Raw genomic sequence first — 14,139 nt, forward strand, 5'->3', positions numbered from 1 at the left:
ACGAATGCCTTTAGACTTTGTTTTTCGCGCAGAGATAACCAGAAGCAAGGATTCTTGCGCCACCTAGCGGAAGCTCGGCTCGTATCCCGAATTTGAGCTCGGGTGTCGAACAGAAATTTCGCTCGCGTCGTGGCTCGTAACTTGGAATACTTGCATGTGGAGCAGCTCGTATCTAGAGGTACTACTGTATTAATTAAGCAGCTCTTGATTCGTATCCTTTTCAGCTGGTTTTTTTTTTTCCCCCTTCCTTTCAGTGCTGTAGACCTGATCCGATCCGGCGGGAAAAAGCTGCGCTTTCTGGTGGCCAAGTCGGATCTGGAAGTGGCCAAGAAGATCAGCTACAGTTCTTCGCCTTCTCCATAAAAATCGGGTCCAATGCGCCTCTTCTGCAATTCACCTAATGTTCAAGGTGCTCCAAGGATAGCAGAGTAAGCTTGGTGGGACCCATCACCAGATGACACCACCTAAGAAGTTCCGAACGCTGTCTGGAATTGCAACTGGTCAATTTGTGTGGGCGTGGGTGTGTTTACACAGTGCCATCGTACTCTTGAGACCCGGAGGTTTTCCACCAAGTGCCTCAGGATGGACTACAAAGTATTTTTCAAGAGGACGTATGAAGTCGATCTAACGATTCACAAGTACGGGGGGATTTTGTTTTGCTTTGTGGTAGACAAATTCCACGTGGTCCTTTTCGGTGCAAAACTTGCAGTGGTCCCAAGCTGGTTATTTGGGACATGCTCCTGTTTAAGGACTTTACCGGCTTCAGATCTCTTGGGTTTCTCCCTTTGGACCAACTAATATTTGTTGCAATGACGGGTCGCGTGAATGGACTTTTAAGGGAAAAGTGTTGAGGTGGTGGATCTCCATCGTGCTTTGACTCGGGCAGCCCTGAAAGCTTTCAGCTCTGCTTTTATTTTATTTTTTTGCCCTGATGAACTCTCTGCTCAGCTCACGGATGGTCTGGAACCAGCTCCCTGCTCTGGGTTGCGGAAATCAAATTGGGACATTTGAACGAGGTTTTAAGGAAATAATAATTGCATGCCCGGGAACCAAAGATGGAGGCTTTATAAAAACACTCCCTTCCCCCAGTTAAAAGTCAGAAGGGAATGTTGTTGCTATGCACGCAAGGGGAATTGTGCCAAGCCATTTAAACAAAAATAGAATGGGGGGGGGCAGTTCTCTTTTGCACATAAGGCTAAATCTGCATACGGGATTCCTGTCTTTGGATCATCCGTGTGATAAACCAAAAGCAATAAGAGGTTGTAGCTCTCAAAAGTAACGGGGCGGGAACTCTGGGTTGTGATTAGGGGATCCGATGAAGACCCCTTCCCTGCTAATCTTTCTTATCTTATCTCACATGATGTACATAAATACCCACTTCAGATGGGCAGAAGGAAGGAAGGAAGGAGGGAGGAAAGGAAGGAGGGAAAGAAAGAAAAAGAAAAGAGCAAGGAAGGAAGGAAGGAAAAAAGAAAGAAAAAGAAAGAAAGAAAGAAAGAAAGAAAGAAAGAAAGGAGCACTTAGACTTATACAGTGGTACCTTGACATACGAGTTTAATTCATTCCAGACCCGAGCTCGTAAGTCGATCAACTCGCATCTCAAACAAATGCCTTTAGACTTTGTTTTTTGCGCTGAGATAACCAGAAGCAAGGATTCTTGCGCCACCTAGTGGAAGCTCGGCTCGTATCCCGAATTTGAGCTCGGGTGTCGAACAGAAATTTTGCTCACGTCATGGCTCGTAACTTGGAATACTTGCATGTGGAGCAGCTCGTATCTAGAGGTACTACTGCATACCATTTCACAGCCTTCTATAAGCAGCTTAGAGTCAGCATCTTGTTCCCAACAATCCGGGTCCTCATTTTACCAACCTCAGAAGGAGTGAACCTTGAGCCAGTAAGGATCGAACTGCTGGCAGTCAGCAGAATTAGCCTGCAGTACTGCAATCTAACCACTGCACCACCACGGTTCTATGTGGATAGGTAGAAGTTTGGGCTGCAGTAATCGAGATCACCACTAGACGGCAGCAGATATGCACAAACACAATAAACCTCTGCTGCCCTCTAGTGGTTGTCCAGAGATACAACATACAGGAAAATTATAATTTGTACTGAATCAGAAGGCTGCCTTCTAAATGTCCTGCTTTGATGGGGCCGTTCCAATTTGGGGACTTCTCAGATGGAACTCATTTATGAGCTTTCGCCAGCGTCTGAAAGACCAACGGCCAGCGCCGAGGCAGGCAATGACATTCAAGTGTGACTAGACTCAAATTCAAATATTTTCCTCTAAGGAACCTCAGATGCTTCGAATTGCCGAGGACGACCGACCACAGCCAAGAGCATTGCTCAGCTCTTCCAACCATCGGTGGGTGCCAAGACCAACAATCGGCCAGCTGCCGCTTTGGCGAGGCTGCGCTGCCCCCTGCTGGTCTGCAGAGTCTCTTCACAATCCGAAAGGAAGGCAGAAAGAGTCCAGAAAGACAGAAAGAATTTATGGCCGGTAGCAACGGTGCATTTGCTGAAATAAAGTGGATTTTAATTGCTTAGCTATCCGCTATTGCCCAGGCTGTTTGCCAAGGACTGCAGTCAGAAAAGTGGAAAATTTTAAGATCGTGGTTTTGAAAAGGTCAGCATTGCCCAGCTTGTTCCCAGATGCTTTGTTTTTTTAAGGTGGCAAAATTTTCACGATCAGGGGATCAATGCTACCTGGGGCCTCCATCTTAAGCAGCTGGGGAGGATAGGTTAGGGAACACTGAAGAATGTAAACTTAATTTGTATTCTGATAGGCGTGGGGAGCGGAGGAAACCGGAGTTGGCCGAGAGATCCTTCTCAAGACCTCAAATTCATCTGCTCTGCTAGGTTTTAAAAAATTCATCCGCACTAATAGACCACGCGGAAGTGGATGATGGGCCAAAATGGCATGGGTGACCTTCCAAATTGGCTGGGGATTTTCTATCCAGTCCTTTCTTGTCCTTCAGCCAAGCCAAGGGTTGTATTGCTCCGTGTTAATGCCAAGTTCTTTGCAAGGCCGCAATCTTCTGTTTTATCTCCAACAACAAATGTCCAGCAGGATCTACTGTGGCTCTTCCCCCCGTTCCGGAACCATAGATCCCATCCCCTCACAGATCTGGTGATATTGACAAAAAAAAGAGATGAAGACATGATCCATAGAATCAACCGATCGATTGTCAACTTGCTCATAATAAGCACAGGATTCTTGTTTCTAAAGACCAGCTGAGGAACAATAGAAGTGGGGACCATTAATTAATGAGCCTGCTTGAGGAGGGGGCTGGATTAGAAGACCTCCATGGCCCCTTCCAGCTCCTATTATTGTATTCTAATTCTATTCTATTCCAAAATTCTATTCTATTCTACATTCTATTCTATTCCATTCCAAAATTCTATTCTATAATTTCTTTATACCATTATTCTACATTCTATTCTATTCTATAATTCTATTCTATTCTTTCTTCATACCATGATTTTATTCTATTCTAATTCTATTCCATTCCAAAATTCTATTCTATTCTACATTCTATTCTATTCCATAATTCTAATCTATTCTTTCTTTATACCATTATTCTATTCTATTCCAAAATTCTATTCTATTCTTTCTTCATACCATTATTCTATTCTATTCTATTCAGGTTTTAGTTCCTAGTCTAGAAGACCTCCAAGGACCTTTCAAGCTCCTATTATTCTATTCTATTCCAAAATTTTATTCCAAAATTCTATTCTATTCTAAATTCCATTCTATTCCATTCCAAAATTCTATTCCTATCCTATCCCAAAATTCTATTCTATTCTAAATTCTATTCTAACCTATCCCAAAATTCTATTCTGTTCCAAAAATTTATTCCAAAATTCTATTCTATTCTATTCTGTTATAAATTCTATTCTATTCCATTCCAAAATTCTATTCCTATTCCATTCCAAAATTTTATTCTATCCTATTCCAAAATTCTATTCTGTTCCAAAATTCTATTATTTCTTCATTCTATCATTCCATTCCATTCCATTCAAGTTCTTAGTTCTTAATTCCCATTCTATTATAAATTCTATTTTAATTTGGGATCTCCAAATCTGGCAATCTGGAGTTGTGGACTTCAGCTCCCAGGTTTTCATGGCTGGCTGAGGAATCCTGGGAGTTTGAAACCCGCAAGCCCCACCAGTTTGGAGACTCCTGCCACAAACCATGAATGTCTCTGTCCAGACAAACTCCACCCTACCAATTCCTGGAAGCCGAGGAGGAAAAATTATAGAGGTGGTTTGCTCGTTTTATTTCCATAGAATGTGAATCTTTGACTTGGAAGAACTGTGGGCGACGACCCGCCTTCTAGTTTCTGTAATTTCTGCTCTGCGTTTTGAGGGGCGGGTGGGAAAATGTATATAATTCTAATATTGCGAAAGGACTTTCAGTGGGTGGATTCAAACCGCTCCCTTCTGTGCCGAAGAATGGGATGAAGTAAAAAATAAGAACAAAATGGATTCTTGTGTTGAAGTCTATGCTTCAAAATTTGTGTAAGGTGGTGGAGGAGACAAGGAATAAGCAGTTGGGCTACAGGTAATCTTCAGGTTACAACTGTCCTGTTTCCCCCAAAATAAGACACCCCTTGATTGATTTCTGACAGTCTCCAAATGGGTGAACAGTGCGGTCAGGCGGTAGGGAAAGCAAGTAGAACACTTGGCTGCAGAGCTAGAGGTATAACAAGCAGGAAGAGGGAGATAATGATCCCGCTGTATAGAGCGCTGGTGAGACCACACTTGGAATAATCCTGTGTTCAGTTCTGGAGACCTCACCTACAAAAAGATATGGTTAAAATTGAACGGGTCCAAAGACGGGCTACAAGAATGGTGGAAGGTCTTAAGCATAAAACGTATCAGGAAAGACTTAATGAACTCCATCTGTATAGTCTGGAGGACAGAAGGGAAAGGGGGGACATGATCGAAACATTTAAATATATTAAAGGGTTAAATAAGGTTCAGGAGGGAAGTGTTTTTAATAGGAAAGTGAACACAAGAACCAGGGGGCACAATCTGAGGTTAGTTGGGGGAAAGATCAGAAGCAACGTGAGAAGATATTATTTTACTGAAAGAAGAGTAGATGCTTGGAACAATCTTCCAGCAGACGTGGTTGGTCAATCCACAGTGATTGAATTTAAACATGCCTGGGATAAACATAGATCCACCCTAAGATAAAATACAGGAAATAGTATAAGGGCAAACTAGATGGACCATGAGGTCTTTTTCTGCCGTCAATCTTCTATGTTTCTAATATGCCCATGGACAATTGGTGGGCCACTGTGTGACACAGAATTCTAGACTTGATGGGCTTTGGCCCAATTCAGCATGACTCTTCTTATGTTCTTATGCCCCCTGCTCAAGCAGGAAAACCTATACTATTTCTCATCAGTGACTGTCTTAGTCACTTCTATTAAAATATCCAGTAATGTTCCGCCCACAATGAGTGCCTTTCCAAGGTCACCGATCCATGAAGGACCCTTAAGTTTGCTGAACTCAACTAGGACTACCAGAGGCAAACATGAATGCTTTTAATAAACCAAGATGGTGAGATGTTTTAATGAACGTTTGCCAACCAATGCTAGAGACACCCTGGTATGCTAGGGCACAGTGAAATAGGACCTCAAGTCTTCAGAAATGGAGAAAGGCGCCAGCGAAGTTCTAACCAGGAAGTCTTCAAACTTGGCAACTTTTAAGACTTGCGGACTTCCAACTCCTGCGATTAATACTATGATTGTTATCATGATAATTATGACTATACTGACAACGGCGGGGATAAAAGAGAAAAAAGATATCAAAAAATGAATGGGTTGATGATTACGTTGAGACGAATAATGGCCAAATAATATATTAGCCGCCCAGAGTCCTTTGGTATACAAATTTAATGAATAAATAATTAATAATAAATATATTTAAGGAGGAGAAAAGGAGTTGGTGGGAAGAGCAGATATCGGTATTAAAGGGGGGAAAAAAGAAAAGCTATGCTGGCTGGGAATTCTGGGAGTTGAAGTCCGCAAGCCTTAAAGTTGCCAAGGTTGCAGACCCTTGCTTTAGACCACAAGTGGGAAACAATGGCCATTTTATGACCCACAGACTTCAACTGGATGGCTCAGGAATTCTGGGAGTTGAAGTCCACGTTGCCAACTTTGAAGACACCCCCCCCCACACGTATCTAACCCATTCCCAGGAAACAACCTTAGGTCAGCCTCAGCCAGGAACAGAGCCGGTCCCTCCATCCAACAGTTGGCTGGTCATCTTCATAGCCAGCAGCAAAGGGACGTGGGTCTCCTGGTGGCTCAAGTCCTCGGAGGATGGCCTTAGCACGAACTGAGCCACGCTGGGCATTTTCAATAGGTTCATCAGCTCCGTCGCCCGCGTTAGGATGGCGTCTGCTTCTTCAGCACAGTAGACCGAGGAGACGGCCGGGCTCTGGATGAATATCTTCATCTTCGATAGAAACAGGCAAACTCTACGGAGCATGGAAGACAAATATAAAATAAACAGTAAACTCAGTTTGAAGCAGTGGCAAGTGTCTCGTGTCCCAAAATTCACAAACATTTGGCAAGTGACTCATACTTATGATGGTTGCAGTGTCATAGAAACATAGCATGCCGCACGAATCCCAGCGGCCGGTTCGGTCCTACAGAGTTGGTCTTCTCCGGGTCCCGTCGACTAAACGATGTCGTCTGGTGGGACCCAGGGTAAGAGCCTTCTCTGTGGTGGCTCCGACCCTCTGGAACCAGCTCCCCCCAGAGATTAGGATTGCCCCCACCCTCCTTGCCTTTCGGAAACTCCTTAAAACCCACCTCTGCCGTCAGGCATGGGGGAATTGAAACATCTCCCCCTTGCCCATGTAGTTTCTATGTATGATTCGACTGTGTGCTTGTTTTTTATATATTGGGGTTTCTTTTGGATTTTTTAACCTAAAACTGTAATTTAGATTGCTAAATATTAGATTTGTTACTATGTATTGCTTTTTTACCATTGTTGTGAGCCGCCCCGAGTCTACGGAGAGGGGTGCCATATAAATCCAATAAATCTAATCTAATCTAATCTAGAAGACTGACGGCAGAAAAGACCTCCTGGTCCATCTAGTCTGCCCTTATGCTATTTTTTGTATTTTATCTTAGGATGGATCTATGTTTATCCCAGGCGTATTTAAATTTAGTTCCTGTGGATTTACCAACCACGTCTGCTGGAAGTTTGTTCCAAGGATCTACTACTCTTTCAGTCAAATAATATTTTCTCATGTTGCTTTTGATCTTTCCCCCAACTAACTTCAGATTGTGTCCCCTTGTTCTTGTGTTCACTTTCCTATTAAAAACACTTCCCTCCTGGACCTTATTTAACCCTTTAACATATTTAAATGTTTCGATCATGTCCCCCCTTTCCCTTCTGTCCTCCAGACTATACAGATTGAGTTCATTAAGTCTTTCCTGATACGTTTTATGCTTAAGACCTTCCACCATTCTTGTAGCCTGTCTTTGGACCCATTCAATTCTGTCAATATCTTTTTGTAGGCGAGGTCTCCAGAACTGAACACAGTGACCCACTTTTACGACCCTCAGACGAGCAAAGTCGGGGAACCCAGATTCACTTAACAACGGGATGAGGAACGGCTGTGGAGTCCTTGATGCTCTCAACTTGGTGTTTTTCTTGCAACAGACATTTCATTACACAACTAGGGAATATCATCAGTGCTAGAAGGGAGTGGGGTTTATCTATCTATCTATCTATCTATCTATCTATCTATCTATCTATCTATCTATCTATCTATCTATCTACCTACCTACCTACCTACCCACCCACCTACCTCTACCTACCTACCTACATCTATCTATCTATCTATCTATCTATCTATCTATCTATCTATCTATCTATCTATCTATCTATCTATCTATCTATCTATCTACCTACCTACCTACCTACCTACCTATCAATCTATCTATCTATCAACCAATCAATCAATTATTGTGATTTATAGGCCGCCCAACTCCTTCCGGACTCTGGGTGGCAAACAACAATATAAAACAAAGTAAAAACAATTCTAAAACACTTAATATATTACAACATTCAGCTGGGACAAGATGGAGTTGTTCAGCTTCGTTCTCCGTCTCCCTTCTAGCCTTGCTGATGTTACCTAGTTGGGTAATAAAACATCTCGAAGGGTGAGATTTGTGGAGGGCGGAAGGAGGAAGGAGACAATGAACTATTTATGTCCTATCTAAAAGATGATCTTTTCTAACACATACGCCATTTATAAGTGTGATTTATTCATATGTCCATCTATCTTTTCCTCTATCCTTTTCTCTTCCTCTCTTTTCTTCTTTGTTGTATATTGCATATTGTAGTGTTTTTAATGTACATATTCAATAAAGATTGCTCTTTTTTTAGAAAAAAGAAGCAAAATCGAGTGAGGGGAGGCGCGCGCGGGGGCGAGTTTGGTGATTTTTTGCTACCACGCATGCAAGCCGCCCCGAGTCTACGGAGAGGGGCGGCATACAAATTTAAATCAAATCAAATCAAATGAATGAATAAATGAATGAATGAATGAATGGAGCAAAAAACCCACCAAAATCACTCTCGCGCCCGTATCCCCTCGCAAGATTTTATTTATTTATTTATGTTATTTTATTTATTTATTATTTAGATTTGTATGCCGCCCCTCTCCGCAGACTCGGGGCGGCTCACAACAAAATAAAACAATTCTTGACAAATCTAAATTATAGTTTAAAATATTTTAAAAAACCCATTTACTAAGCAAACATACATACAAACAAACATACCATGCATAAATTGTATATGCCCGGGGGAGATGTCTCAGTTCCCCCATACCTGACGACAAAGGTGGGTTTTAAGGAGCTTACGAAAGGCAAGGAGAGTAGGGGCAGTTCTAATCTCTGGGGGGAGTTGGTTCCAGAGAGTCGGGGCCGCCACAGAGAAGGCTCTTCCCTGGGGCCCGCCAACCGACATTGTTTAGTTGACGGGACCCGGAGAAGGCCCACACTTTAGCACATTTTTTCCCCCTGCGCATGTGCAGAAGAGACCAATGCAAGACAAGTGAAGCTGGTATCGGTAGCGGCAGAAATCGCAATCTGCCCCTGGCTATGTTCTTTCTGGTCCGTGGCTGGGGCAGAACACTAGCGCTGAAGCTGTTACCGAGCTGGGTAATAAAACGTCTGCAAACAAGCAGCCCAGTTCAAAGAGCAACAACAGGTGTCCCACAGACCCAGACCTGTCTTCCTGGAGACCAAAAAGGGAGAGGGATTTATCAGGGAAGGATTCGAACCTGGGGATCAGGTCCTGGCTGCGCGATGCTAGCTTGGTCAATGCGGTCATGAGGACAGCGATCACCCGAGGGGAGAACTTGGGGGTGTGAGCCGACGGCCGCAGTTGGGTGATCTCGAACAGCATGGCTTCCAGAACGTCGAAGAAGGTGTTGATCTGCTCCACGGTGCAACGTTTGTCGTGCGTCACCGATGCGTATTCACCAATGGCCCAGACCTACAAGAAGACCAACGAAGACCCAACACATCTCCTCTTCACACCTGAAGGGCAACTAGAGGTCATCCTTGACTTACAACACTCCATCTAATGACCATTTAGAAACAAAGAAACATAGAAGATTGATGGCAGAAAAAGACCTCCTGGTCCATCTAGTCTGCCCTTATATAGGAAATAATTTCTGTTAGGGTGGATCTATGTTTATCTCAGGCATGTTTAAATTCAATTCCTGTGGATTTACCGACCACGTCTGCTGGACGTTTGTTCCACGCATCGACTCCTCTTTCAATAAAATAATATTTCCTCATGTTGCTTCTGATCTTTCCCCCAACTAACCTCACATTGTGCCCCCTTGTTCTTGTGTTCACTTTCCTATTAAAAACACTTCCCTCCTGAACCTTATTTAACTCTTTCACATATTTAAATGTTTCAATCATGTTCCCCCTTTCCTTTTTGTCCTCCAGACTATACAAATTATGAAGTCTTTCCAGATTCTTTCTTTCTTTCCATCCACCCACCCACCCACCCATCCAACTTCTATGCCTCCCAATCCTGAAAGACTCAGAGCAGCTTACAATAATAATATAAATAGAAATACAAATAGATACAGAACAATAAAAAGAAGTCAAATGTAATCTAAAACTATAAAACCCTGTATTTAAAAAAGAAGCCCATTAATTATAAAGCAGTCATAGGATAGGACAGGATATCAGTAGGAAATAATCGTTAGTGCCACCAGTGTCCCGACCGACAGAGAGGAACATGTAGCCTAGCCAGGTCCGACCCCCCCCCCCCCCCAATGAATTCAAGAACTGCTTTTAGGTTTCCTGATGGGGGAGGGCCAGGGGGATGATTGCTGTGGGACATGCAGTTATCTCCTTACCACGTAAATGAAGAGGTCCTCCTTGGTTTGAATGTTGGACACTGTTCCCGAAAACTCCAGAAGCGGCTTGGACAGCTCCACCACTAAGGAAGGGTGCTGCTTACACAAGACTTGTAACTGGGAACTCACCACTCTGCGAGGGGGGGGGGGGGGAAGGAGAGAGAAGACTCTTGAGAAAAAATGAGGATGCTCTCCAAAGAGAGGGAGGGAGACAACCCAAGGGTGGGCTACTCCGGGTTTGGGCGATCCTCTAGCGCAGTGATTTTCAACCTTTTTTGAGCCGCGGCACATTTTTTACATTTACAAAATACTGGGGCACACAACCAATCAAAATGACACAAAATGACACCCTAAGACACTCTCCTCTGTTTTTCCATCCCTGTCTCACCCCCCCTTGTGTGTGTGTGTGTGTGTGTGTGTGTATACACACTCTTGAACCATTTCCAAAAACAGGTGAGGGCTGGGTTTTTTCTCTCTCTTATTCTTTGGGTGCTTTTTATTATGTGCTTTAAATCAAGAGTCACTTCTCTCTCTCTTTTGTTTCTCTCTCTTTCCTCTCATTCTGTCTCAATCATTTTCTCATTTCTCTTTTTTCCTCCCCTTTTTGCTCATTTCTCTCTCTCCCTTCCTCTCCTTTTCTCTCTCTCTCTTGCTTTCTTTCTCTCTCTCTCTCTCTTTCTTTCTCTCTCTTGCTTTCTCTTTCTCTTTTCTTTCTCTCTCTCTCTCACTCTCCCTTTCTCTCTCAGCAAAAAGTTGTGAGACTGAAACCTGAGCTTCCTTCTTTGCGGCACACCTGACCATGTCTCGCGGCACACTAGTGTGCCATGGCACACTGGTTGAAAAACACTGTTCTAGCGAAAGTTCTACACAGTTCAGAAACCCACCCACCCCCAAATCCCACTTGTGTTTGGCCTCACCTACCCCACCCCTCCCCGGAATCTCCACCAGGCCCATTTGGGATGCCAGGTAAATGTAGGAGCTGCACAGAAGCTTGGATAGGGCGAAAAATGGGCCTCCCAGAAGGCCAAAAACGGGGCCATTTCCAGGTTTTGGAGGATCTACGGAGCCTGGGGAAGGCTGTTTTCACCCTATCGGAGGCTCAGGGAAAGGCTCGAGCCCCAGAAGGGTGAAAAACGGGCCTCCCAGAAGGCCAGGAACAAGCCCTGGTTTCTGGAGGAACTCCCGAGCCCGGGGAAGGCTGTTTTCACCCTCCCGGAGGCTCAAAGAAAGTCTCCAGTCCTGGGTGAGTGAAAAACAAGTTTACTTGGAACCTGGAAACGGGCCCATTTCCAGCTTCTAGAGGTCCTCTAGAGCAGTGATTTTCAACTTTTTTTGAGCGGCGGCACATTTTTTACATTTGCAAAATCCTGGGGCACACCACCAACCAAAATGACACAAAATGACACTTTAACACAGTACATATTATACACCATCAGGGCAGACATAACCAGCATGAGGCTGAGGCTTCATCTAGTGGTGGCAACATTTACCTCCAGTCTTGACCAGGATTAGAAATCGGGACCCGGGGGAGGAGTAGCAGCTTCAACTATTCGCCATGGCCACATAATGACAAGTGCGTGACAGCCCGAGCAGGGACCTTCCTGGGTGTGGATGAGAGGTGGCCTGCTATTGGTTTATCGCTAGTGGTCGGGATGAATCCTAGAAGGTGATTGGTCAGTGAGCGTTCCCTGTGCCTCCACTCTTCCTGTTGCTGATAGCTGGAGGGTTTGTGAAGGGAATGTTTATGTTCGGATGGAAGCGGCTGGCGGCGGGCCAGATATATGGCCTCCGCGGGCCATATCCAGCATGCAGGCCGTAGTTTAGGGACCCATGTTTAATTTCCCCACAGCACACCTGACCATGTCTCACGGCACACTGGTTAAAAAACACTGCTCTAGAGACTTAGGAAGGCAATTTTTGCCCTCCTGGAAGGCCTCCAGAGTCCAGGGAGGGTGTAAAACAAGCCTCCCAGAAGGCCAGAAAAAGGTCCATTTCCGGCTTCTGGAGGAGCCCCAGACCTTTGGTAAAGGCTGTTTTCACCCTCCCCGAGGCTCGAGGAAAGCCTCAGAGTCCCAGGAGGGTGAAAAACAGATCTCATGGAAAGCCAGAAGCTGGCCCATTTCCAGCTTTCGGAGGATCTCTGGAGACCTGGGAAGACCATTTTTGCCCTCCTGGAGGCTCAACGAAAGCCTCCGGAGCTTTGGGAGGGCGAACCTGCTCACTTGCATAGGACAGGGATAGACAAATTTGGCTCTTCTATGACGTGTGGACTTCAACTCCCAGAATTCCTGAGCCAATCATGCTTGTTTAGGAATTCTGGGAGTTGAAGTCCACGTGTCATAGAAGAGCCAACTTTGCCTACCCCTGTCCTAGGAGGTTGACCAGGCCATGCCCACCATGCCAAGCCCAGCCAGCAACTGGACAGAGAACCCGTTGCTAGATATCTTTGAAGCCCACCCCTTGAGACAACTCCAAACCAAGGTTCTAGCAGAGTTGCCCGAACCAACTCAAGTTTCTGAAGACGTCTGCAGTAGAAGTCACTCTGGGCCGATCCATCTCAAGCTCCCTGTCCCTCTATCCAGATTGATCTATCTATCTATCTATCTATCTATCTATCTATCTATCTATCTATCTATCTATCTATCTATCTATCTATCTAATCTAATCTAATCTATTGGATTTGTATGCCGCCCCTCTCCGTAGACTCGGGGCGGCTAACAACAGTAATAAAAAACAGCATGTAAATCCAATACTAAAACAACAACAAAAAAAACCTTATTTATAAAACCAAACATACATACAGACATACCATGCATGAATTGTAAAGGCCTAGGGGGAAAGAATATCTCAGTTCCCCCATGCCTGACGACAGAGGTGGGTTTTAAGGAGCTTACGAAAGGCGAGGAGGGTGGGGGCAATTCTGATCTCCGGGGGGAGTTGGTTCCAGAGGGCCGGGGCCACCACAGAGAAGGCTCTTCCCCTGGGCCTCGCCAAACGGCATTGTTTCGTTGACGGGACCTGGAGAAGGCCCACTCTGTGGGACCTAACCGGTCGCTGGGATTCGTGCTGCAGAAGGCGGTCCCGGAGATACCCTGGTCCGGTATTTAGAAAATCCTCCACTCACCTGAACACCTCGGCCTTGAACTCGGGGATCTCATAAAGCTGGTCACTCCTCTCCAGGGCTGCCAAGGTCAATTTCTTGGCAAGGGTTTCGTCTGCAAACTGGAGAAGTTAAAAAGAAGCCTGTTGTTGTTGTTGTTTCTTTTATTAACTGCTGAACTATGGCTAGCAGTTGGTTGAAGCAGCCTGCAGTGCTGCACTCTAACCACTGTGCCACCCTGGCTCTATAGTTACAACTCAACACATTTTAGCAATAACCTTCTTGGACAGTGTGGTGATGGGAACCTTACCTTGGACACCAACCTGAAGAAGAGCTGCAGTAAGACTGGGACGCTCTTGGCACACTGACCAACCCGAGGGTGACTGGCTAGGGACCCCAAAAGTTGCCGGAGAGGAGTCAGCCTGCAGACAATCAAACAACGCAAACCACAATTAGCAATAGCATTTAGACTTATCTACCCCCCCGTAGTGCTTTTCCAGCCCTCTCTAAGCAGTTTACAGAATCAGCCTCTTGCCCCCAACAATCTGGGTCCTCATTTGACCCACCTTGGAAGGAGGGAGGGAGGGAGGAATAGCAATAGCATTTAGACTTATCTACCACTTCGTAGTACTTT

General features: G+C 44.9%; 2 protein-coding genes across 3 annotated transcripts in view; one reads left to right on the top strand and one right to left on the bottom strand.

The window, feature by feature from the left end:
- Positions 1–1,258, top strand: part of RADIL (Rap associating with DIL domain) — a 45,328-nt gene extending 44,070 nt beyond the window's left edge. Inside the window, exon 15 of the mRNA XM_070761309.1 lies at positions 255–1,258. Coding sequence (XP_070617410.1) covers positions 255–363 — 109 coding nt within the window. The 3' untranslated portion in view covers positions 364–1,258. The remainder of the gene's footprint in view (positions 1–254) is intronic.
- The window catches only part of AP5Z1 (adaptor related protein complex 5 subunit zeta 1), a 45,478-nt gene that overhangs the window by 8,721 nt on the left and 22,618 nt on the right, over positions 1–14,139 (bottom strand). Inside the window, exons 13-18 of one of the 2 annotated variants that reach the window (XM_070761310.1) lie at positions 13,816–13,927; positions 13,530–13,627; positions 10,406–10,538; positions 9,308–9,522; positions 6,214–6,487; positions 2,512–3,124 (exon numbers count right to left, since the gene is read on the bottom strand). In XM_070761310.1, coding sequence (XP_070617411.1) covers positions 6,226–6,487; positions 9,308–9,522; positions 10,406–10,538; positions 13,530–13,627; positions 13,816–13,927 — 820 coding nt within the window. In that variant the 3' untranslated portion in view covers positions 2,512–3,124; positions 6,214–6,225. Of the gene's footprint in view, positions 1–2,511; positions 3,125–6,213; positions 6,488–9,307; positions 9,523–10,405; positions 10,539–13,529; positions 13,628–13,815; positions 13,928–14,139 lie in introns of those variants that run through there. The other variant, XM_070761311.1, reaches the window with a different exon arrangement.

Source organism: Erythrolamprus reginae, chromosome 9 (assembly GCF_031021105.1).
Source record: "Erythrolamprus reginae isolate rEryReg1 chromosome 9, rEryReg1.hap1, whole genome shotgun sequence".
NCBI lineage: Eukaryota > Metazoa > Chordata > Lepidosauria > Squamata > Dipsadidae > Erythrolamprus > Erythrolamprus reginae.